Source organism: Accipiter gentilis, chromosome 24, assembly GCF_929443795.1.
Source record: "Accipiter gentilis chromosome 24, bAccGen1.1, whole genome shotgun sequence".
NCBI lineage: Eukaryota > Metazoa > Chordata > Aves > Accipitriformes > Accipitridae > Astur > Astur gentilis.
Window position 1 is genome coordinate 14,780,612 of NC_064903.1, and position 24,503 is coordinate 14,805,114.

Below are 24,503 nucleotides of genomic sequence, written 5' to 3' on the forward strand. Positions count from 1 at the left end.
TGTCAGTATTGGGACTTGCTTTGACCAAGGCATGACAATAACCTCCTTCCTTCCATTGCTTCCCAGGTTTTGATCTGGCATTTGTAGCCTACCCAGAAGCTCTCTCCAGGTTACCGGTTTCTCCTCTCTGGTCCTTCTTGTTTTTCTTCATGCTCCTGCTCTTGGGCCTTGACTCTCAGTTTGCCACCATAGGTGAGTGGGGTTTTAAGTAACCCATGGCCTTTCCAATGAACATTGCCTTTCTTATTTGTGCTGCTCAAAACCCACGCTTCTTCCTTTGCAGAAACACTTACAACCACCATACAAGATATATATCCCAAAGTGATGAAAAAGTTAAGAATCCCTATAACCCTGGGCGTGTGCATATTGCTCTTCTTTCTCGGTCTTATCTGTGTTACTCAGGTAAGACATTCAATTCTTTTTTGGCTGTGGCTTTAGTTATGCTGCAAGCGATAAACGCAAGTCAAAATATCCTTTCCAACTGTTCCTGTTTGCATGGATCGATCTGAGAGAATCTTGAATTCTGCCAGTGTGCCTGGACGTGCAAATAAGAAACTCCCAGAGGGAAGCTTTGAAGAACCCAAGGTTTTCTGTGATTATTGAACTGGGATGTGCTTTTAAACGGAAGGCCTGTACAGAGCCTGTGAACCATCAGCCTGATTTATTATTCCTCGGTTCAGGAGATTCTTTGTGTAATCTCAAGCATACGCATACAGCCTGTCTGCAGTGCTGTGGGTACTGCTAATCGATGCCAATGGGATCTTTTTGTTCAGAACTGACTGCCAAACAGGACAGGATTTGAGAAACGGCCTATTCGCATCAGAAGAACCTATTAGCTCACAAGCATCTGTAGATTGTATGATTACTTCTCCTGTGTGTGTGTGTGTGTGTACACATACATATATACACATACATAAAAGGATTTTTAAGTATACTGTGAAAACTTCTTGAGGCAATTGCTTTTAAGGATGTAAAGGTTCATTGCCATGACCCCATGTAGAAATGGAGATTTATATATGCAATTAGACTGAGAATGTGAAGGAGATAATTGGAGTGAATAGACAGTTGTATGGTCAAGCAAACGTGATGGCAGGGAAGCTTGCAAAGGTCTTGGAACACAAGAGTGTGAAAAGGCTTAAAGCTTGTTTCCTGCTCTGTGATCCTGCTACTGCATGCTGGTGTTTAAAGCGGTGTTTAACCCACGTGGACAGCTTGTGCGTGTAGGAGTATACAGGCCTACCAGAACTGATAACTGGTATAGCTGTTGCTGTAGCTCAGTGTTAAGCCTTTGGCATCAGCTTTAATACAGTAAGTTCCAAATTTACATTTTGCTCTCAGCTGTCTATATATACTTTGTGTACACATGTATCTTGTTATTGATATACAGATCGACAGTATTTTGTCGGATGTGTTTTTCCACTTGACATAGAGATCTTTAAAGGAAATAATGTTCAGAAACGTGTACTTAGCCTAGAGAACTGGGAACTTCAGAAACTCAGACTGGTGATTAGTTAAACTGGCTTGAGCAACGCAACTTGTTTTATTTGCATAAAGATGTTACTGGGACTGGGTACATTTCTACCTCTTTGTTTTTTTGTTCTACAGGCAGGAATTTACTGGGTTAACCTAATAGATCACTTTTGTGCTGGATGGGGAATCCTTATTGCAGCTGTCCTGGAGATAATAGGCGTCATCTACATTTACGGTAAATTATTTGCCTTGAAAATCCATGATTTGACTATGCAATCCCAGGCAGAGTGTATATTAAACATTAATTACCGCTGTAAAGCTTTTATAACTTAACTGGCTGAAAAGCTTTAATGGTTACCACCAAACTGGAGAAACTGCCTGTGACCGTTGCCTTTCTTCTATCCCTTGTGAGGCACCACACCTGCAAGGGAGGCACCTGCTTTACAGTGCACCCTACGCTGGTCTTTCAACAGGAGGAAACAGGTTCATTGAAGACATTGAAATGATGATTGGAAAGAAGAGCCGTTTGTTCTGGCTGTGGTGGAGAATGTGCTGGTTTTTCATTACTCCTGTGCTGTTAATGGTGAGTGCAGATGACTGGATTGTGTTAGTGTGACAGAACCTATTACTTTGATATTGAAGAGGTTTCCATGTGAAGATTCAGGGCTGAATGCCCAGGCCCTATGTATAAAGAGCGGGTATGGCTGTGCCAGTGAAGCAAACTATGTGCTATGTGTGCTTTCCGATACATACCGCTCCTCCTTGGGTCCTCTCCAGGAGAGGCTGGACCTTCGGATTGCTTGCTAGCGAGCTGGGTCTGCCCTCTGAGGAGACACACAAAGCAACCAGATTGTCCATCTTAGCAGCTGGATTATCTTCATTTCCAACTGAGAAAATGTTTTGAAAACCTAGATTTTTCCCCTTTGAGGGGAGTCCCATTTTCAGGACAGATCCCTGGCTTGGGTTTGCTCTTTGGGTTTCCAGCTGTTGCCCTGTCTGAGACCTTTTTATGTCCTGTTATGTGTGTCTCAGTTTTTCGTTACTCCGGCACTTCTAATTGTGAGTGGTGATGGTGGATTGTTGTTACTGTGAGAGAATCCATTAACATCCCAAATCCAGGAGCAGTACCAAGTCACTCTGGCCAGCACATTGCCTTTAATCTGTCCGGACTACAGTTTAAAAAATGCTGCCCCTAAAACATCTTATTTCTGCAGCAATATTTGCCAACAGTTGATCTCAGATTCTTTCCCATCTGCCTGTAAATAGCGGAACATGGGAACATATAAAACATCCAGAGAAAGGTACTGGGCTCATCCAGCAACTTGCATGTTCTCCAACGTGAGATTTCAACAGAACCCAGAGATCACGTTCTCTTTAAGCAGAGATGTGCCTAAAGTGTTAGGGTGCGTATCAGTGTTGTCTTTCAGCCCTGTCCTTCAGTGTTACTGCTTGGCCGTGACTGAACACCAAATCCTGCCCAACGGTTCTTGCACTCGGAAAGCAAGAGGGAAATGTGGAGGATTTGTAGATGGCCCTTTTTTTTAACCAACTTGGAAATATGGTGCAAGTTCAAGTTAGCTGGACAACTGCTTTTCTCTCTTAATCTCTTTGCCATTTTTTATAGGCAATTTTGGTCTGGTCTTTGGTCACGTTTTCACCTCCTACTTATGGCTCAGTGTTATATCCGGCCTGGGGAACTGCCGTTGGCTGGTGCATGATCATCTTCTGCGTCATCTGGATTCCCATCGCCGCTATTCTAAAAATAGTTAAAGCCGAAGGAAACCTTTGTCAGGTAAGGGTGCAAAAAAGGTGTCATAGCCTCAAGTCTTGCTTTCCTTGGCGTTGTCAGGAACAGCTGTGCTGTCTTCTCCAAACACGTTCAGTACCCTGAGGTGTTCATTAATTGGATTTTTAGACCAAAACACCCCTCTGGCAGTTGCATCAGAGGCAAATTTACCCTACTGTGTTCTGATAAGAAGATAAAGCCTAATTCTCTGGGAGTGCAGCCACACATTCAACGGTGATTTTCATGGTTTCTGCTGTTATTCCAGCTGCTTTAAATTCTCTGGAGTATTTCTATCTCTTTCTATCCCCATATCATTTTCTGGAGTTTTGCCTCCCATTCCTCACAGAAAGGAGCAAGTGCAAGATCTGCTGTATGCTCTTCTTGCCAAGCTTTGCCAGAGTCCTGTTGGTCACAGCTTTCCCGGCTTGTTTGACTTCAGTGTCCAGAATCCACTGAACCCAAGGATGTTTGGAATGATTTTTAATAACTTTGTTGATTTGTTTGCCATTTGTTGAGCTGCAGAGCATGTTTAGAGTTACAGCTTTACTGAACTTTCACAATAGCCCAGACTAAGGTAAGACACTAAATGCTCTTTTTCTTGCTTTTCAGCGCATTGTAAGCTGCTGCAGACCCGCTGCAAACTGGGGTCCCTACATGGAATGTAACAGAGGAGAAAGATACAGCCATGTCGTAGATTCCAAAAAGGAAAAGGAACACGAGATTCCTACTGTGTCTGGCTTCGTATACACTCAACAATGAGATGGCCATTTGGATGACAAATTTTTAACCTACGTGTGCTTTTTTTCTTTAATTATTAGAAAGTGACAATGCAAAACAACAACAAGAAAAAGCAAATGAACCCCCTGCCTTTCAAAACCCTGCCCCCAAATGAAAGTGAGCTGTATTATTTATTTTTGGTGCTATATGCTTGGGGAGGAATAGCTAGATTAGACACTGAGATCTCCCCAGACATTGAGGTGGAGAGGGCAGGAAAATGCAATCCAGGCTTCCCAGGCTGATGGACTGGGCACGCTTAACCCCATCCAACCAGTATCCAGCTGGACTGCAGATACGGTTGTGGAAGAGAATACAGACGCATTCTGGTGCTTCCCAGCTACAGGAAATTTGAGCCAAAAGGTTCTGTGCTTGCATGCCCTTATGTGCTATGGGCAGTTGCTACCTTCTGCTGTGCTTTGCCACCCGCAGTGGTGTGAGGTTGGCAGAGAGGTGAATGGGTGTGCTGCTGCCTGGGACCGTAGCTCAGGGAACAAGAATAATTTTGCTCTAAGCCTTGCCCAGTGCTGTGAGGCTGCTCAGGATTTGATGTTGACTACAGTGCGTGTGTATTTTGTCGGTGCATCTGAATACTGAGTGGCAAAAAATTGCCATCACAGGAAATAAGGCCTTAACATGGTGAAGAGCAGGCTTCTTTCTATTTCTCATTATTCCCCTTGGGATCCCCAAAGAGCCATCTTCTGCATCATGCCCCATGCTCAGCATTAATCTGTCTGTAATTCAAAAATCCCATGTTTCCATACCCTGTCATTAGGCTCTGCAGAATGAAATGATAACTTTTGAATTCTGTTGCATCTGCTCTCCTACACTCACCAAGGCTTTACCTATCAGTTTGTTTTCTGTATCTTTCACTCAGGCTTGAGTTTTCCTTTCCAAAGGAGACTCAAAGTGCTTTTTAAAGACTCAGTGTTGTCAGTGTTGCAGTAGAGCCAAAAGAAGCAGAACTTTACCCCAAGTGAAGGTTACAACTGCCTTGTAGTGCTGTTACTCCACAACTTGCTGAAATCATGAGATTATTGAAAACTTAGGAAATTTGTAATGCATTTGGGAACACAGACTTACGCTCCTACCTAGGCAGGAGGGTTCTCTTAGTTTAAGAGAACCTGACTTCACTCGCTCCTACCTAGGCAGGAGGGTTCTCTTAGTTTAAGAGAACCTGACTTCACTCGTAATACAGGTGAATTCCTGGTAAAGGAAAAAAGGATCTATGGATTGAATGAATACGTTTTGTGTGCTGAGGAACATCTCCCATACTGTGATAATGCTTCCATGGGAACAGTGCAGCAGGGTTTGTAGCTGTCACTTCCTCTCAGGGCTTTGTCACTCTTTCTGGACATGAAGGAGTGTGGATAGTGGCTTGTTGCCCAAGCTGCATACCTTGGTGTATGTTTTATACTGGTGTTTTTGTGACAAATCAACACTTTATGGCAAATAAAATGTGATTTTCTGTTTTTAATGGTTTTGGAGCTGGAAAATGAGATTTTAGCCTTTTGTATGGAGTTGGGGGGGGGGGGGGGGGAAGGAGTTGGTGGGAAGGGAAGTACTATCAACTCTTCTGTGATCCGAAGCCTTTAGGAGATTGAACTGGAAGGATTCAACCTCCAGGAAGCCCTTTCTTACAGAAGTTAGGATCTAGTGCAATAGCCCTGCTTTGGAGTGGACTCAAAAAATACAGAAAGTAATTGAGGAGGGATTTATTGAAAGCACTGTGGGATTTCAGCCTATAACAGAAGCTGGTTGAGATGACCCCTTTTCTGCACTCCAGCTGCTCTAGGGTTGTGGTCTAGCCACGAATCAGCAGAAAACAGTGCTGTCACTGTCCCTAATGTGTGGAGAGTCTGGGAGTGGGAGGAAGGCTGAGCTGCAAAGCTGTTGTGCTCATCTCCCAGTGCATCGTCCATTGGAGTGCCCTAGTGGGCAGCAGTTCATACCTGGGAAGGGACAAGCTCTGGGAAGGAGAGAGAAGTTAAGCAAGTAATGAGTGAGAGCACTCCAAGAGGTGGTAGGGAAACAGCCTGGCCAAACCAGCTTCAGAAAGAATCCAGGAAAGTTTCGGCAAAAGAGATGCTGAAGGCTAATACCAGCCACCTACTGCCTTGCAGGAAACCCCTGCTGCTGCACACAGGGCTCCTTTGAGGCTTCTTCTGCTCTGCACTTGTCTTATGCACTTCTAGGAGCTTGTTTTCATGATGTTGCGCTATCAAGGCCTCCCAGAAGAGTGACAGAAGACCATTTCTTGAGGACTGGGCATCCAATTTTGGTGCTTTCTCCGTTCTCCAAGGTGATAAAATCCCCCAGTTCTGAAGGCAAGGTTTGCTGTACTGGCCCCAGGCAGAGCTGGGATCCCTATCTGTGTGTGCACGTCTAACATCTTCCTGGCACATCCAGTTTCTGTCGCTCTCTTTAGATGAGTTGATTTACCCTTTATGTTGCTGACTACTGGCATCTGCTGAGGAGTCTCAAAGGGTATTTAGGAGTCGGCATTCATATTCCTCACCCATCACAACTCTGGCCTAGCATCTAGGGTTGTTCAATAGCCCCCGAGGATTACGTGAAGAAGTGGTGTCCCTCAGCACTGCTCTAGAGGCAGGTTGGACCCAGCAGACACAGGCATAGTGCTCACCCAGGCTGGTGCCCAACATACTGGTGTCTGTTGGGTTGAAAAAGCAGCAGTGCCAACCGGTGCAGCATTGCTAGTAAGGGAGGATGCTTTATGCTGAGCAGGTGGTCAAAATGCCTGGAGTCTGGGCTTTTTTAGTTTGAGGAAAAAAAGGAGAAATGTTCTGCTTTGGATGCAGCTAAACAGGAGTGAAAGGAAAACTCTTGGAAAGAGAAAAGTGGAAGTGGAAAAGAAGTACATTTCCTTTGGGTTGGCTCAAAACACAAGTACGTTTTCAGTCAGGAAAGAGAGCACAGACGTGCGCGGTTCCAAAATGCCCCATCCATAGTGCGGAAACACTTTAAAAGCGGTTATTTCTACTGGCGTTTGTATAGGTATGTAAAGCGATCAGTTAGGGGCCGAGCTTATGAGGGCAAATGTAAAACCCCAAAGTCATTTCTTTTGCAGAGGCTGTTCATAGGCGTGATGTCAGGCTTAAAAAAGAAGACGCCTTTAATGTCACGTCTACGCCGTCATCTGTTGCAAGAGGACATCTTCCAGCCGGGGCTGCGTGGCCGTGCGCTGACCAGCAGAGAGCAGCGTGCGCTCGTGTCTTCTGCTCCGCTCCCAGCACCCGGGGAGCGGGGGCCTGCGAGGGGTCGGCACAAGCCCCCGGCCCAGCCCGGCTCTGCCCGGGACGCTGGCCCGCTCGCTCGCTCGCTCGCTCGCTGCTCCGTGGCCCTGGAGACTGCGTTGTAAAGCAGCGGCCGTGAAGCTGAGTCATTTGGCGCTCGCTCCTGCCTGGCTGGCGGCTGTTGAACGGTGTCGGAGCTTTGAATCGGACTGGCCCTGTCGAAAGGTCTTTTTTATCCAGACCCAGATGTGTGGAGAAGAGAGCTGGTGCTCCCGCTGAACTCCTGCGCGGCTTCGAGCCGAGCCTCACGGTAGCAATAGGGCTGCCCTGTGACAGCCACTCTGGCCTCTGCGGGCTGGAGTTGACCACGGGTCATCTTGGCAGACCGGTTGTCCCGGTGAGCGGACCTTTCCAGCCCCACGTCGCAATTCCGTGACACTTTGTGCACCCCCACTCCCCAGTCCCCAGAGCTCCCCTGAGCCTCACGCTGTTCTCGTTCTCCACGCCTGTGGGCGATGTGGCCCTGCTGCGGTGTCCCCTTCCTGGCTTTGTTGTCGAGGGTTTTGTAGGAAGCAGCAGCACGGACCCAGAAGCAGCATGCGTGTTCGTAAGTGAAGGCTTTATTTTCTTGTTTCAGCTCTAAATCTAGTTGTCCATCATTTTGTGGGCCTATGGCAGGGCTTTGTGTCATTGCTTGGCTCCAGGTCCACGGCCGTGGCTTGTTTGATGCGGGCAACCGTGGCACCGCAGTCCAGCTCCGAGGGATGGCGCATCTGCACGCAGTCGTAGCGCGGCTGTTTGGAGAGGGATGAATGAGAAGCGAGAGGTACCAGGGTGTGAGCAGAGCTGACTTGCTGGGGAGCTGCACAGGAGTGAGGAGGTGGTTGCACAGCCCATCTGCTGAGGGCAAGATCACGTATTTCCTGTGAGTCACCTTCTGAAGGGGTTGGGAAAGCTCCACAAAAGCTGGTGCAGCAGAAGATCCCAGAACGTTCAAATTGAAACTGGTCTTGAAACAAATTAATGCCTGCTGGCCCCAAAGAAGTTACTGGGGCAAAAGGTTTTACAGTGTTGGAAGAACCTGGTTTCAGTGATTTCGGTGACGCTTGCTTTTTCGTCCAAATGGTCTTTCTTTTGGAAGGTTAGTAAATACAGACTACCAAGTACCGAAGAAGGAAAATATTGCAGTTTAAGAAACACCTCTTGAAACGTAAAAAATTATTTTCTCGGTCTGAGCTGCTTTGGAAGGGAGGTTGACTTCTTGATTTGGAATGAGGAAATTGTTGTTACATCTGTCTGAAGGATGACAAAAGTCTTTTCCAATGTAGTGCTGTGATGCAAATAAGGCAAATGCTGGCAGAACCCTTTAAAGAAAAAAACATGTTACCCTAATGATGTCAGTTATTTTTTAAAAGTTAGTGTTTGGCCATCCCTGAAGGGGATTTGGGGAGCCAATATCTAATCTCAGGTTCCTGTGAGTCCCAGGAAGGCTCCAGATCCTCTGTGTAGATTAGCCTTTTTGGGTAGACGATATAGGGGAGGGGAAGAAATTAACTGAAATCTATGGGCTGTACTTAAATGGCACCTGATGAAAGGAACGAGGAAAGAATTCTATATATAGCACTGATTGTTCCCGCGTAAGTGTTGTTCATCGATCTTTGTAGATTACTTGTAAAAAGGGGGGGTAACTGGGTAGATTCTGAGCCTGTACAGGGCAGCAGACCAGCTCCGGTCCTGGCTCTGGTTCTCCTTGTCCTCCCTCTTGCCCCAGTGGGGGAGTCTCCCACTCTGCTCAGTGATGCAGAGGGAAATGAAATAGGTGTGGTCGGAACTGGATGTGGGGAGAGATTTTCCTCCATGGTGAACGGACCTGGTTCATCAACTCATGCTGACTGCAGCTGCAGCTTCATGTGGAGCCTTTTGGCCAGATGCAGTTTCAGAGGTCCGTGTTCCCACCTCCCCTCCAGCTCTGGTCCCGGTGCCTGGTTAGCAATACCGTTGAGCTTCTTGCTGTGCGAGAAGGAATGACCTTCCTCTACACGGGTTTGGTGTGACGATTTGTTTCAAAAACAAAAAATGAACAGTGCTGGTAGTTTTTGTCACAGGATCTTTTAGTAGATCCCCTGAAGGCTAGAGCCATAGAAATCAGATGACTCAGAGGCAGCAGCATCTGACCAGGCAGGGGAGGAGGTGATGTGGGACTGAGAAGCTATGGTGGTGAAGGGAAGATGGAGCAGTGGGTTAAACTGGATCTTCCACTGAAGGAAATGCCGTGGGAAATGGCAGCCTTACCTGAGCTGACTCTGCTCGATCGAAGTCAGGCTGACTGATAGCACAGCCACAGCTGCTAAAAGAAGGTTTTCGTCCTCAATCAAACAATCTCAAGAAGGCTAGAGATAAATTTCTTGAACTGATTTATCCGTGCATGGTAACTAACTCAGCCCACTATGAAAGCGTAAAGCTGCACCTCAGCGAAGCATGGAGTCAGCGTGGAGGTGAAACGTGCACGTGCATCTCGAATGTCATGTGCCACTGCCTCAGCCCAAAAGTCAAAGCGGAATTGAAGAGGTACACTGAAAGCACCAAAAGACAGCCTGAGCGTTGGAATAGGCTCTGCTCAGCAAGCAAGTAAAAGGAACAAGGATTTTGCTTTGCAAAAATCAGGGCTGTGGAGCACAGCCAACAGCCATCTACGGAAATCACAAGGGGATTGACGAAGGGGACTAAGGAATGGCTATTCCCTACCTGCAATAGTTTTAGAACGAGAGAAAAGATGGGAACTTCCCAGGTGGCAGCTTTAAAGTGAAAGGAGGAGTGTTTTGTCCCATGCTCAGCCCAGCGCTGGAGCTCTTTGCCAAAAGGTGTGGGTACTAAACGGTTGCATGGCTTCAAAATGTTTCAGGAAAACTAATGAAAAAACCCCAAAACTCAACAAGACTCTACCTCTGGTTCAGGAGACTTTGAGAATGCGAGGAAAGTGGGTCTGTAGTGCTTCTACTGCTCTTACGCTCTGACCCTGGGTGTCTATGCCAGGCTGGTGCCAGAGGCAAGGTGCTGGCCTGGCCTGGGCCTTTGGTTTGATCTCATACAGCTGTCCTGGAGAGCAAACCTTGAACTGTATGTGATTCATATTTGCAAATTTTAACTCATTTACAAGAAAATGCAGATTGCTGCCAAGAGAAACCTACTGAATTCTCTCTCTCTTGTGCGTGCTCTGCCAGGCACAAACAGATTCGTGTTCCACAGAGCCTGAACGCAGTTTCATCTGGACATCTGCCTGTAGTGCACAGTCTCCTGAGTTCCAGACTCGCATTATTTCTCTTCAAACAATCAGGAAGACAGAACTTCTTCTGGAGCAGACTCTCTTAGTATAACCAAAGAACAGGGAAAGCATGACTAGCTCTGCTGTGGACAGCCTGAGTTCCACAATGTGAAACAAGCAGCAAGCACCAATGACACCAGCTTGCTTCCACAGGAAGGGTAATTGTTGTCCACAAGTGTTAATAAAAGTAAAGAAAGATAATTAAATTTAAAAGATTAATTGTGGAGTTCGCAAGAAAGCAGAGAGCTAATGTTCACCACCACCACCTAAACTGGATGCAGATAAGAAAAAAATAAAATAAATAATAAAAAAAGGCATGCAGTACTCTCCCCCTCCTGTCGCTGCTTTTGCAGAGTGGAGTCTCCACAAACAAGGAGAAAAGGAATCACCAGCCCAAGTCTAAGCCGTACAGTAATATGCATGAGCCGGTCCCTAAGAGTGCAGGCAGATGTAGCCAGTGGTTTGAACAAAGGCACCAAGACAACACTGTTTCACCAAAGCCTCTGGAGCACTATGCAGAGCCCTGTGTGACATTTTTCACTGTCCTGCCCTCTCCACGCTGCACCTGGAGGACTGTACATCTTTTAGGAGATGCATTTCCCTGATGGTCCCTTTGGTTACATAAAAGCTGCTGGGAGTAAATCTCATCCTCCAGGTAGCCTGTGTCTCACCCAGGAGTGTTTGGAAGAGTTTCATGTCTCTGTAGAGGGATTGTCAAGACACAGTTCATAAATCTGAGGAGGCACCTGGCCCTGTTATGGACTACTGTGGTGTGCATTGCTGGGACAAACTGTCCCCAGGGTAGTGCCTCCCCCTGTGTTACCCAGGATACATTTGCTCCTGTATTGATTGCTTACATCTTCAGCCAGTCACTGAAAGGGGAAATTTGACCCCACAGTGCAAGGGCTCCTAACGATCTTGGCAGGTTTATTGGCCTGATCGATGGTACATGACTTCTCCACCAGAGCTGAAAAAAAAATGTAAGTCGTCCCTATATTAAAACAAGTGTGGGGAAAAGATGTTTCCACAAAGAATTGTTCAATCTTTTAAAATTAGGTTTCTTTTTTCCCTAAACTATTGACTAATGGACTGAGGAATTTCTAAAAGCATCTGTTTTTGAAGACAATGCCATTTTTCTCAGGAAAGAAAATCATTAAGTGACAAGTGAACAACAAGTCTGTCCTTGTCAGTGTGTTTCTCAGGCTCAGCTGGGGAAACAGGTGTGGAAAACGTTTAAATTAAATGGTTCTCCAAACTCAGAGTCAAAATGTAAATTGTTAGGATTCTGATGCTTTTGTTTTCCTTTCAGGGTTTTGCATATTTTTGCTCTGTGGTCCAATTGTGCATTATTCCAGAGATCAGTGGCCTGGTACAAAGCTCATCAATGCATTAATTTCCTTGATTGTAAAAGCTGCAACTTCATCACAACACCCTGAATACCATGGAGGATTTCCTGTGGGTCCTGGGATCTTTGCTGCTTGCAGCTGGCACATCTAATGAAATAGTCTGGATTTGTATATTAACAGAGTTCAAAGGATTTTACAAGATATACCTATATGCTAAGTACATATAAACATTTGAGAGGAAGATTTGAATTTGGAACTTACTGTATTACAGCTGATGCTGAAGTTTTAATACTGAGAAACAGGAACAGCTATACCAGTTATCAGTTCTGGTAGACTTGTGTACTCCTACATGCACAAGTTTTGCACTTAAATGTTTAAGTCTGCCCTCTGTGGAAGCTCCAGAGTTTTTCTATATTTAACCTAAATATTTAATTCTGTTTCATTTATGTTTTAGAGTAGGTGGGATATAGTATGCTTGGTGACCTTGCAGTCTCAAGCACAAACAATACCTTCTATGATCTCAGGAATGTCACACCCCAAGTATGTTGCCAGATATTTAACTCTTATTGGGCTAACCCTGAAGAAGAGCTTCCATTCATTCACACATGTGTGTTGAGATAAATCTTGTCACAGTGCCAATGAATAAGGAAAACCAGGACACGGTTGCAGGAGTGAGAACTTCCATGTGCTCTCCCACTTGTGCTCCTCACACCGTGACCCACACAAACCACTTCTGCCTTTGCTGCAGCCCCTTAGCTGGCGCCAAAAGCTTACATAAGCCACCAAAAAGACATATTGCACTCAATGTCTGCTTTTGGTAAAACTGAACTAATGTTGGCATAAGCCAGAACAAAAAAATCCAGGCTTCCATTGTGAAAGGTGCCCTTCCCGGTCCACCTAACTTTCCAAGCTAATTTCCTGGGCAAGGCACAGCCTGAATTTCAAACTCAGCGGTCCCTTCAACCTTCTGATAAAGTCCCTTGAAATTATCAGTAACCAAAGCAAGTGGGAGTGATGCAATGAGAGCAACGCTTGATCCAAGAGCAAGACCTTTCTGAGCAGGCCTTGCTAGCATGAAACTCCAGCATGTCTGCAAGAGCTGCTCAGTTGCAGCTGTCATCACACAGTTGTCATCACTGTCTGCTGTGGCAGGGAGGAGGCAGAGGGTGGCCATTTGATTCCTCTAGCACTTACAAATCCATGCAAATCCACAAATCCATGCAAATCCACTGCAAATCCTTAAGGCTGCCAGTGCCCGTCTGTGTTGTCATTCTCTGGTTGCTCCTTCCCTGTTCTCAACTCAACCCCCCCATAGCCCCTTGCTTTGCTGTAAGCATTGTCTGCATTGCACTGAGATTTAGATGTGGGGAATTTCTTCTGTCTGACACATTGAATTAAAAGTCTGTTCTACTGGGGCACTTTCTTTCCCTTGAGAGAGAAGCAAGTTGAGTTGCAGGTCTGGGCTGTGACAGCAGAAGATAACTTTTTTTATTATTGTAATTTTTTTCAAACCCTGAATCCTGGCATCCTACAGTGTGGAGCAAGTGCTTCCTGTTGACTCTGCCTCTAATTTGCACACCTGAAAATAGCACAACTGAGCTTAGTTAGATTGATTTTTAAACAGATTTGCAGGGAATAATTGAGGGGGAGGTGGTGTTTACAAAACTCATGAAGAATTCCCCCTTCCCCTCCTAGTCACATGTATATATGATATTTAGAGGGAATCAGACAAATGGCCAGCCTTTTTTTCTCTTTGAATGTGCTGTCTATTTTTATAACTGAACCTGTACATACCTAAAAAAGTGACACATCTTTCTTCTACTAACTGGAGAAGAAAATCTTAAATAAAATGGAATGAGATAATTTTATGTAAAACAAACAAAGAGATAAAACATCACAAGTATAAATTGGGAGAGGAATGACTGGAGAGCAGCCCTGCAGAAAGGGATCAGGAGGTGCAGCAGGCTCAATATGATTCAGCAGTGTGCTCCGGCAGCCAAGAGGGCAAACCGCATCCTGGTATGCATTAAACACAGTATCACCAGAGGTGATTACCCTGCTGTATTCATCATTGGTGCAGCCTCAACTTGAGTACTATGTGCAGCTCAGGGCACCACAAATTAAGAAGGATGCGAAGGTCCCTGAATGCATCCAGAGGAGGCCAACAAAGCTGCTAAAGGGCTGGAAGGAACGTCCTATGAGGAGCAGCTCAGGACTTCAGGATTGCCTAGTTTGGAGAAAAGGAGGCTGAGGTGTGACCTCATTGCTTTCTACAGCTTCCTGAGAAAGGGAAGTGGAGAGGGAGGTGCTGATCATTTCTCCCTGGGATCCAGTGATAGGACACGTGGGAACGGTAAAAAGCTGTGCTAGGGGAGGTCTAGACTGGACATTAGGAAACATTTCTTTAATGAGAGTGTGGTCAAAGACTGGAAAAGACTTTCTAGAGAAGAGGTCGATGCCCCAAGCCTGTCAGTGTTTAAGAGGCATTTGGACAATGCCCTTAATACCATGCTTTAACTTTTGGTCAGCTCTAAAGTGCTCAGGCAGTTCGACTAGGTGATCAGTGTAGGTCACATCCAACTGAAATAGTCTAGTCTAGTCTCGTCTACATTTTGAGCTAAAATATTTTTGTTTAGCCCATGAGCAAGCATCAACATTTTTTTTGTTAAATAAAGCATCTCAACTTCATTCTATGAAACCTACAAATCTTAGAAGAGATTTTCAGATACATGGTTAAGAGACTTACAATTACATTAACACTTGGCAACACGCTTCCAGCTACTAACTAGTAATTCCCTCACCAACTTCACCTTTTGCCTTAAACTGGTCTGATATGGAAACTGGTGAGATAACAAGTGTGTGACCATACATGTGCTGCCAAACATCAAGAACAATAGTTTGGAGATATGTTCTAAAAGATAATAAAGTGTGAAACCAGTGCCTCACTGGTGCTCAGGATTACCATAGCCACAGAGGAGGCAAGGGGCAATGAAAGAACCTCTGATAAAAGCTACAGCAATACTCTTGCTTCATGACAGGAAGGTATGTGCTTTGCCACGAAGCCTGATGAAATGGGAATGCAGTAGTTCTGAGGACTGTACGTACTAGAAGAAACCCTAGGTTTTAAAGGAGAATAAAAAGGATGCAACAAGGAGGTTTCAGCCCAGCTCTCTGTAGATTTCCCAAGCACCCAGAGCTGCTGCCAGGGAAGCAGACAAGCATCACTCCTGTGTGTTCAGAGACAAAACACCAGGAAGGATTTTTCAAGCTGCGGGTAGCTGTCTTGCTCCTGTAATTTCTCCCAGAAAACAGTACAAAGTGCAATTATCCAAAACAATAATATTAAGACCTCTCTGTTAAGTACAGTACCTAGTCGTGTTTTGCTGCAGAACTCATCTGCCCAGGAAAAGCAGTCCGACCACGGCAGCACTTTTTGAAATGAGGCAAATAAGTAGTAGAGCGCGTAAGCAATGATAACATTGTAGTAGATCGCCACAAATGTTGAGATGATGACCATTGTGATGCCCACTCCTAGGAAAGAGAAAGACACAATGTCTTAACTACCCCAAACTTGGGTGGGGAAAAAAAAAAAAAAAAAGAATGCCCTTCACTTGACTTCTAAAAGGCTACTTGGGGAAAAATTAAAAAAAATAATTAAATAAATGTGAACAGCAACCGAACAGGGAAAAGCTAAAGACATGAAATGACGGATATGATCCCAGATCTACCTGGGAACATACTACTGAACTTCTAAGCTTGGGAATACTCTCTACACAGAAACCAGCTTCTCAGAATTAGTAACTTTGTGAAGAAATCATTATTTCACATCTGCTTATTAGTAGCATAAAAAAGATCTAAGGAAACATAATAATACCAACCTTGAAACAACGGTAATATTCTCCAGACGGAAATTGGCCCTAGACTGGCAAACTGCCCAAGGGAACATTCCATGAAAAATAAGGGCAAGCCAGCTAAGGCCAACATCAGGGTGTATGGGATTAGAAAAGCACCTGAGGGGAGAGAGGGAAAGAAAACCCACAAACACACACACAGGGAAAACAATGAATCTTTCAGTATTCACCACAGTTCCATCGCATTTTATACTCCCCTTTTCCCCCCAGCCTCAAATATCCCACTGTGGGGGTTTTTTTGCTTTTTGTGGAATAGAGAGATTTGTTTCTAATTCCTGTTTTCTCTAAGGCTAAACAGTACCTGCGATGAAGAGACACAGATTACTAGGAGAACTGGTGATTTACATGGGATGGCTTCTCTTTTACAGAGTTCAAAGGATTTTACAAAAACTCTTAAAGACATACTGCTCTCACACAAGCAGGGACACAGCTCAGCTGTAGGCACCATCAGCTTTGCCTGCTTTCTATTTCATCTGCCAGCTTTTAGTTTAAAAAGGATCAGATCCATTCCTTCACGTACTTAGCTGTGATTTCCAACTGCCCTGTTAGAGTAGCTACTGGACGTCCAAGCATGAAAATTATTTTCTATGGTTGGCTGACTCCTGTGTCAAACAGCATCGCAGCGTGGCTCTTGTTGGAGGCCATTTTGAAGTGCACATTAACCTGATATCAACGTGAGCCCTGTTCTGTGAAAGGGACTGGCACGTCTTTGGGTGTGCACAAAAGATATGGAAAGTGAGAGCACGGGTTTCCTAAGCGTGACCTGATATCCCCGCAGAAATCTGTCCTCTCCTCCCTCAGTGAACTTCAAGCAATCGAGGACCCAGTTGTGCAAGGAACTGCAAATACCTGCTGTAATTTAAGGAAGTAAATAGTCCCACAGAATTAACTGGATTACTCCTGTGTTTCGAAACAAGGATGTAACAGCTGTCTTTATCAATCATGGGCAAGGGGCACAGAGCAGGATACAAGCAGCAGCACAAATATGCTTCAAATGCAAAGCTTTCTGCTGCAGCACATAAGAAACGAAACATCTAGTTGAAGGGCTGATATCACGAGTTACTTTGTTTTCACAATTTTCTTCATTATTCATGAGTAATGCAAGCCAGCCAAGCTCACTCCGGTAAAACTCCTGTACCATGAATGCCACCTGGTGCGCATGCAGTGCAGTTGTATGGGCAGTGCTGCGTTTACAGTCCAGAATTTGACTTCCAACGACTGTTAGGCAGAGCAAGTAAGTACATACGAGCAAGTCCTCCGCAGTTACTTGGCGTTTACGCTCTCTTTAGTTACCAGTGGTTGCCTGGCAGGTAGACAGAACTCCGGAATAGCAGCTGGGGAAGCCAGTGGCCTCTGTTTGGCTTTGCCACTAGTTCATTGTGCAAGCTCGTAGAGGCTCTCTCTGCCTCGCACTTCCCAACTATCTGATGGGGATAATTACTGAGCTTGGGCAATTATTCCGGCCTAGCTTGTTTGCCTGGCAAAACAAAGGTTGAGAGGGGATTCAATTGCTCTCTATAAACATATCAGGGAGGTAAGCACTGGGGAGGGAGAACAGCTATTTAGCGAAGTAGAGGGTACTGGCACATTGACAAAAAGATGCATATTGCTCACAAGTAAAGCAGAAGAGCTCTGGAATTCTGAGGTGGAATTTTGCAATTAAAACTAAATACTATTTGCCTCTTCAGCTGGTACCCAAAAAGCACAGGGATGCCTCCTGCTCCTCTTCCCATTCCCATGAGCGGGCACTATCCCAGTTCCCAGGGTGATGCTCACATCCAGCTTTGACAAAATGAGCCTGACCTCAGGGCTGGCCCTCGGATCTGGCCCTCCTCTCTCTTGGGGACAGCAAGATGTGCCCACCCGATGTTGCCATTCAATACAGGTACCTCCGCCATTCTGGTAGGTGAGGTAGGGAAACCGCCAGACGTTGCCCAGGCCCACAGCGTAGCCCACCATGGAGAGCAGGTAGTCGCCCTTGCTTGACCAGTTGCCACGCTCCAAGTTCTCATCGCTGTCACTGGCATGGGCACCTTTTTCGTTTGACAAACTGAAGTCCTTGGAAGAGAAGAAGGAGGGAGGCTCAAGATTGCCCCATATAGGCGAGCGGGGCAGTCATATCCTCATTTGTCCTTGGCATTGATGGGCAGGGCAGCTAGACGTGGTGGGCAGAGCCATATGTGCTGCTCATCAGCCTCTCTGTGTTGAAGCCGAGCTTAAGCAGCTAACCCATGTTTCTGCCTGTCAATAGGCAGCTGCCGCATGTGCCAAGTCACCCTGTGCTTGACGTGACATGCCATTTCATTGCCTCTGTATGCCTCTCTATGATCATCGCAAACCCTGGGAAAGGTCATGCCAGCGCTTTGCCAGAGCAATGACTAACTTTTGGTTTGCTGCCATGAGCTTTGTCCTTCCGACACCAGCTGTTATAAACCTGCGCTTTGTACTAAGGGCATATCAGACCCATCCCAAGTCCCTTTTCAGTATTTGTTTGTAGAGATTAGCAACTCTAGGTCCAGTTTACAAGCTCCACTGAATTTGGCTCCTATTAAGACGTTTCATAACCACATTCCTGTATCCAACAAATATTTTATTGCACCTTAGCTAAAAACCTGGAGCTGATGAAGGGAATGAAGCAAGTGTGGATTATGGGTCCTCTTGGCTACAGCAGTGTCCCTTGTTTGTAGGCATTTCCATTACCATCAGGAGAGGTAGGAGTGGGTTCTCATGCTTCTTATTAGCAAAGATGAATCTTCCTAGATAAGGATCATTTGGAGATTCTTATCCTTGCAATGTTGGGCACTTCTTCTCAGACTGATGCACTCAGGGCCAAATCCTGTTCATTTTTGTGTTAGTGGCAGGCATAGAACACAGCTCAGATGTAGTAGATAAGGTGTTTATGTGTGTGTTGGCTATTTCCTTTTCTCTCTATCAACTGATATGTAACCCAGACACCATTTAACCAGTATACACAAAACCTAAGCCACATGCAATCACAACAGAAATTCCAATTTCACATCAGGATGGTGAGAAAGAGGCAAAGTTCAAGCTTAATTGTGGAAGAAAGATAAGAAGTGTAACTTGTTTGACTAACACTATCTCCATTCTCCACCTCTCTAATGAAATTCCAGGCTTAGCATTTGTACATGCCAAGCTGAGATGAGCACGAGCCTTGGAGCCTGTGTCAGTCATATTGGTCAAAGACACTCAGATGACCTCCAAGTCACATCTATAAATGCCTACATCTTCCTCTGCCAGAAGCTTTTCTTCCTGTCTTTTTTTGCCCCACGAGCCTTGGCCTTCTCCCTCTCTCTAATCTTAACATCTCAAACTCCACTTCGTATAGGAGCCAGCTGTGGCCATTTCCTTTTTGACCAGTTTGCTCAAGCCTCACTCCATGAACAAGAGGGAGAGCTACTCCATGCAAAATATCCGTTGTCACCAACTTCGACACCACCTTCTTGACAGGCCTCAGGAGCAGCCTCACTCCATGGGACAGCACCCTTCAACCATACGCCTCCATCTCACTGATGGTGCCTTCTCCAAACCACTGGCTACATCTGCCTGCACTCTTAGGGACCGGCTCATGCATACTACTGTACGGCTTAGACTTGGGCTGACGATTCCTTTTCTCCTTGTTTGTACAGTGCCTTGCACAAGGGAATCCCAGGCAGTTACTGGTGCGCCTATATAGTATGGTAAAGAGATAAAAAGAAGGAGGAAAATGAGAGACTCATCCTGGGAAGATACATCTTGATTACAGGGGGACGAGGAGCTGCAGAAAAAGAAATGACATCCTACATAAATAGGACTTTACTTCTTCGACAATAACACAAAGCTGTCCTGCATTTTCTGCACTATGTATGTCATGGAAGCGCATAGGCAAAGCGATTGCAATGCGCTGTCTTACTGAAAGAGGAATTTGTTCAAGAACAGAGCTTATTATAGGTACACGACATGTTTCCAGTGTGCTACCCACATTGGGTGGGCAGCTCTCATTTGCTTAGACTTCACTAAAACATCTCTCACGGGTACAAATACTATGCTTGGAGAACTGGAGATTCTTAAAAAAGAGATAAGTTGGAGAAGGAAGTGGCTAAAGTGGGGATGGTGTGTCGCCAAGCTCATACAGAGATTGGTGAGAAGATCATCTAGGAAAACTGGATGACCTCAAGGGCCTGTGTTGTAGAAATGGGACAAAGACCACGCAGTGCAAGGTCAACATTTTGGTCCTAAGGATGAGGATTTCTGGATACATTTGTTTAACTTAGGGTGACTGCAGGCTGCCAAGCGGATGCTGCCATGGAAAAAGCAGATGAAATACTACGATGTACAAGCAAAGTCATTCCCCTAGAAAGGAAACAGTTTTCGTGTCCTCATATGAGATGTCTGGAATAGCCTGCACTGCTCTGGTTACTCAAGCAAGTTACTCTAGAAGAAAAGGAATAAAGGAAGAAATGAGGGGAATGTGTCTTTTCCTCGGCTAACTAATTACAAATGGAGAGGAATCTTGGTAGAGATCTCCCTGAGAAACTCAATGCCAGAGAAGAAGGGCAGTTAGGCAGGCTAAATCACAGCACTGATACCTGAAGAGTGGGTATAAGGTGCTCATGATGGATGCCAAGGGCTGCACCTTTCCTGGTGCTGTTCCTTGTACCTTCCAGCAAAGGAGCAGGGCTGTCTCCATCCTCACATCAGCTGATGAAGCACATGTGGTAGGACAAACAGCCAGGCCACACGGCTCACCAGGCTCCTGCAGCACTGCTGGGAGGTTTGACTTTCGACCATAACTGCACAGTCAGTGTTTACAAAACAAGTTTCCAGGGAAGCAAAATAACACACCGAGGAAATAATGAGCAGCAATGTGATCAGATGGGAGGGGGAGATCATTTCATTACCTGAACCAGGCCTCATTATTCACCATTTCCCTGGCAAGAGCTGATAGATGCAGGCTAATGAATCTTAGCACTCCGGATGAGCGGGAGGAGTGCCGGCTCGGTGCTGCCGCATGCTAAGCAGGACCAGAGAATCAAGTAAAATATGAACTCATCCATTGCACCACTGCAGCGAGATGAGAGAGGGGTTTAGCCACTGCTGGCTTCATCTTACTGAGTAACCCCAGCTGTGGGAATGCTGTGCCTGCTATCTGGCCCAGGGGAGTGAACTGAACTCTAAGCATCCCAGGAATCTGCCACATGGTCTGCATACACTGGTGATAGGTGCAAGGGCCAGAGTTGGCTCTTTCGGGAAAGCCTTCCAGGACCAACTGTACCAGCTGGAGACTTCCCAGACTGTCCTGGCAGTTAAACATCATCATGGGCCTGGTCATGACACAAGGAAGACATGAACAGAGGAAGAGGCAACAGCATCAACATGGAAAAACACAATAGCAGGACCTTTGCCCGCTTCTGTGGCACCTTCGTTTCCTCAACACAGTTGCCCATTGGCTACTGTGGCCATTCATCCCGTTAAAAACCCAGGGAAACAGCTAATACACCATTCGCTGTACACAATTACTAAAAAAAAAAATTAAAAAAAATCAACAAAGTAAAACCAAGCAATGCTCAAGAAACCATTACAAAAGGGAAGCAAACCTCTTTAACATAAATGAGTTCTCAGAGTTGCAAAGACTGCCTCTGTTTTTTCTATACTTTCTGCAGACCTCACAAGCAACGTGGCCCCCAGATTTCATATGAAGAACCAGAACACTTGGCAAGGCTCCTCTGGAAGGAGCTTACACACTAGCAGCCAACATAGGATGAAAACCTATTCAAAGAGGAACAGGCATGTGCTGACATTACAGGGAAATGCTGCCCTCATCTGTCTTCCAGCGACAGGTTTTATTTTCCTGCCTACCGTGCCTAAACCATTCATCACTTCCAGAATGAAAAGGCGACTCTACTGTTGCAACCAGCTTTAAAGTCTGAGCCCGGGCCTCTGTTTGCACTGGAGCCATTAAGCAATGCTGTCGTTGCCAGCTGGAGTCAATGTGACCATGTTGCTGCAATGGAGTTGAAATGCAGAAATATCTTGGTTCTCTGTACTGAAGATAGCCTCTTGGCTCAAAAGAAGAAAATGTCTCATACATTCTTTATAAAACTAAAACTGACCAAAGAAAAATGTAATCCCCAGTGTCAGGCGAGTGGGAGTACTGAGAGGCAGCACTGGGGTTCAGCAGGAGCAGAGCAACCCCTGCTCCTGCAGCGATTTGCAGGCTAGTGCACCAGGCAGCAATGTGGGGGCCTGGATGCCTGCAGCCCAGCCTGTGACAGAAAGCCACCGAGAACAAGGCTGGTTTGCCTCTTCCATCCACATTGGCAACACTCCAGCGCACACACACATACAGACAGAGCGGAGGCACATGTCAAGCACCGTCGGTGGCCCTCAGGAAGGTGACATGAAGGAGAAATTCAACGTGCATTCATATTTCATAGAAGTATAAGCTTTGAAATTGGAAAATTACTCCACTCCTGGTAGATGAAGTGTAACGCTAGCCAGTTCTCTATTGGGTTTGGGGTGCAGAAGGAGCATCTGTTAAAACTCTGTGGGACAATGCCGCCGGACAGCCAAGGTCCTCAGAAAGTGCTCTGGCTGATGGAAGTGCAGATCGCAGTACGTATCCGTTAGCATTTGCAGAGCTCCAGAGGAGCACAGCTCTCAGAGCAGATGGAGATGCTTCTCTATCGAGGCCTGTGTCTTTCAGTTCTTTTAATGAAGTTAGCCCTGCTGAAACTCCGAGGGAGGGGCTGGAAAGTCCGATTTGGCTGGGTCACAGTTTGCTGACAGTTCTCCTTGCTTGTGCCCATCCCCCTGGATTCCCATTCTTTTTGATTTTATTTTGTAAATCCTGGATTTAATCAAAGTCTGCACCTCCAAAATTGAATGTACAGTTGCCCAGCTTCTTAATGCCTGGAGCATCGTCCCAGCAGAAGCAGACAGGTCTCCTTTGGTGGCACCAAAGTGACTCTCTGGAGATTTGGGGCAAGGGTTTACGATCAGCCCCAGGGTTTGGATTCCAGCTGCATGATTTCAGGTCTCCCACAGCAGCATGGTCAGCTCTCACCCAGCCAAAGGCTGGGGCCAGCTGTGGGCACTGTGCAGCCGCAAGCTTTGCCCAGCCCGACAGCCAGGTGATGGGAACCAGCTCCATCCTGTATCATCGAGGCTCTCATATCACTCTCCAAGGGGAGCAGACTGGCCAAAGCTTGCCAGAAACTTTACGACCTATGCAGAAATGTTCATTGGAATGTTTTTATCGGGTTTGTTGAAAAAAAACCCTCTGCCCAGCAGATCTAGTCATGCTTGCCCTGTTCTTTGGTTATACTAAGAGAGTCTGCTCCAGAAGAAGTTCTGTCTTCCTGATTGTTTGAAGAGAAATAATGCGAGTCTGGAACTCAGGAGACTGTGCACTACAGGCAGATGTCCAGATGAAACTGCGTTCAGGCTCTGTGGAACACGAATCTGTTTGTGCCTGGCAGAGCACGCACAAGAGAGAGAGAATTCAGTAGGTTTCTCTTGGCAGCAATCTGCATTTTCTTGTAAATGAGTTAAAATTTGCAAATATGAATCACATACAGTTCAAGGTTTGCTCTCCAGGACAGCTGTATGAGATCAAACCAAAGGCCCAGGCCAGGCCAGCACCTTGCCTCTGGCACCAGCCTGGCATAGACACCCAGGGTCAGAGCGTAAGAGCAGTAGAAGCACTACAGACCCACTTTCCTCGCATTCTCAAAGTCTCCTGAACCAGAGGTAGAGTCTTGTTGAGTTTTGGGGTTTTTTCATTAGTTTTCCTGAAACATTTTGAAGCCATGCAACCGTTTAGTACCCACACCTTTTGGCAAAGAGCTCCAGCGCTGGGCTGAGCATGGGACAAAACACTCCTCCTTTCACTTTAAAGCTGCCACCTGGGAAGTTCCCATCTTTTCTCTCGTTCTAAAACTATTGCAGGTAGGGAATAGCCATTCCTTAGTCCCCTTCGTCAATCCCCTTGTGATTTCCGTAGATGGCTGTTGGCTGTGCTCCACAGCCCTGATTTTTGCAAAGCAAAATCCTTGTTCCTTTTACTTGCTTGCTGAGCAGAGCCTATTCCAACGCTCAGGCTGTCTTTTGGTGCTTTCAGTGTACCTCTTCAATTCCGCTTTGACTTTTGGGCTGAGGCAGTGGCACATGACATTCGAGATGCACGTGCACGTTTCACCTCCACGCTGACTCCATGCTTCGCTGAGGTGCAGCTTTACGCTTTCATAGTGGGCTGAGTTAGTTACCATGCACGGATAAATCAGTTCAAGAAATTTATCTCTAGCCTTCTTGAGATTGTTTGATTGAGGACGAAAACCTTCTTTTAGCAGCTGTGGCTGTGCTATCAGTCAGCCTGACTTCGATCGAGCAGAGTCAGCTCAGGTAAGGCTGCCATTTCCCACGGCATTTCCTTCAGTGGAAGATCCAGTTTAACCCACTGCTCCATCTTCCCTTCACCACCATAGCTTCTCAGTCCCACATCACCTCCTCCCCTGCCTGGTCAGATGCTGCTGCCTCTGAGTCATCTGATTTCTATGGCTCTAGCCTTCAGGGGATCTACTAAAAGATCCTGTGACAAAAACTACCAGCACTGTTCATTTTTTGTTTTTGAAACAAATCGTC

General features: G+C 45.9%; 1 protein-coding gene across 6 annotated transcripts in view; it reads left to right on the forward strand.

Moving 5' to 3' along the window:
• The window catches only part of SLC6A14 (solute carrier family 6 member 14), a 60,603-nt gene that overhangs the window by 10,307 nt on the left and 25,793 nt on the right, over positions 1 to 24,503 (forward strand). The window contains exons 9-14 of one of the 6 annotated variants that reach the window (XM_049827527.1): positions 67 to 192; positions 284 to 402; positions 1,606 to 1,705; positions 1,944 to 2,053; positions 3,095 to 3,262; positions 3,866 to 4,612. The exons of 2 other annotated variants lie outside the window; for them this stretch is intronic. In XM_049827527.1, coding sequence (XP_049683484.1) covers positions 67 to 192; positions 284 to 402; positions 1,606 to 1,705; positions 1,944 to 2,053; positions 3,095 to 3,262; positions 3,866 to 4,015 — 773 coding nt within the window. In that variant the 3' untranslated portion in view covers positions 4,016 to 4,612. Of the gene's footprint in view, positions 1 to 66; positions 193 to 283; positions 403 to 1,605; positions 1,706 to 1,943; positions 2,054 to 3,094; positions 3,263 to 3,865; positions 4,613 to 24,503 lie in introns of those variants that run through there. 3 more of the 6 variants (XM_049827524.1, XM_049827523.1, XM_049827525.1) reach the window with 3 other exon arrangements.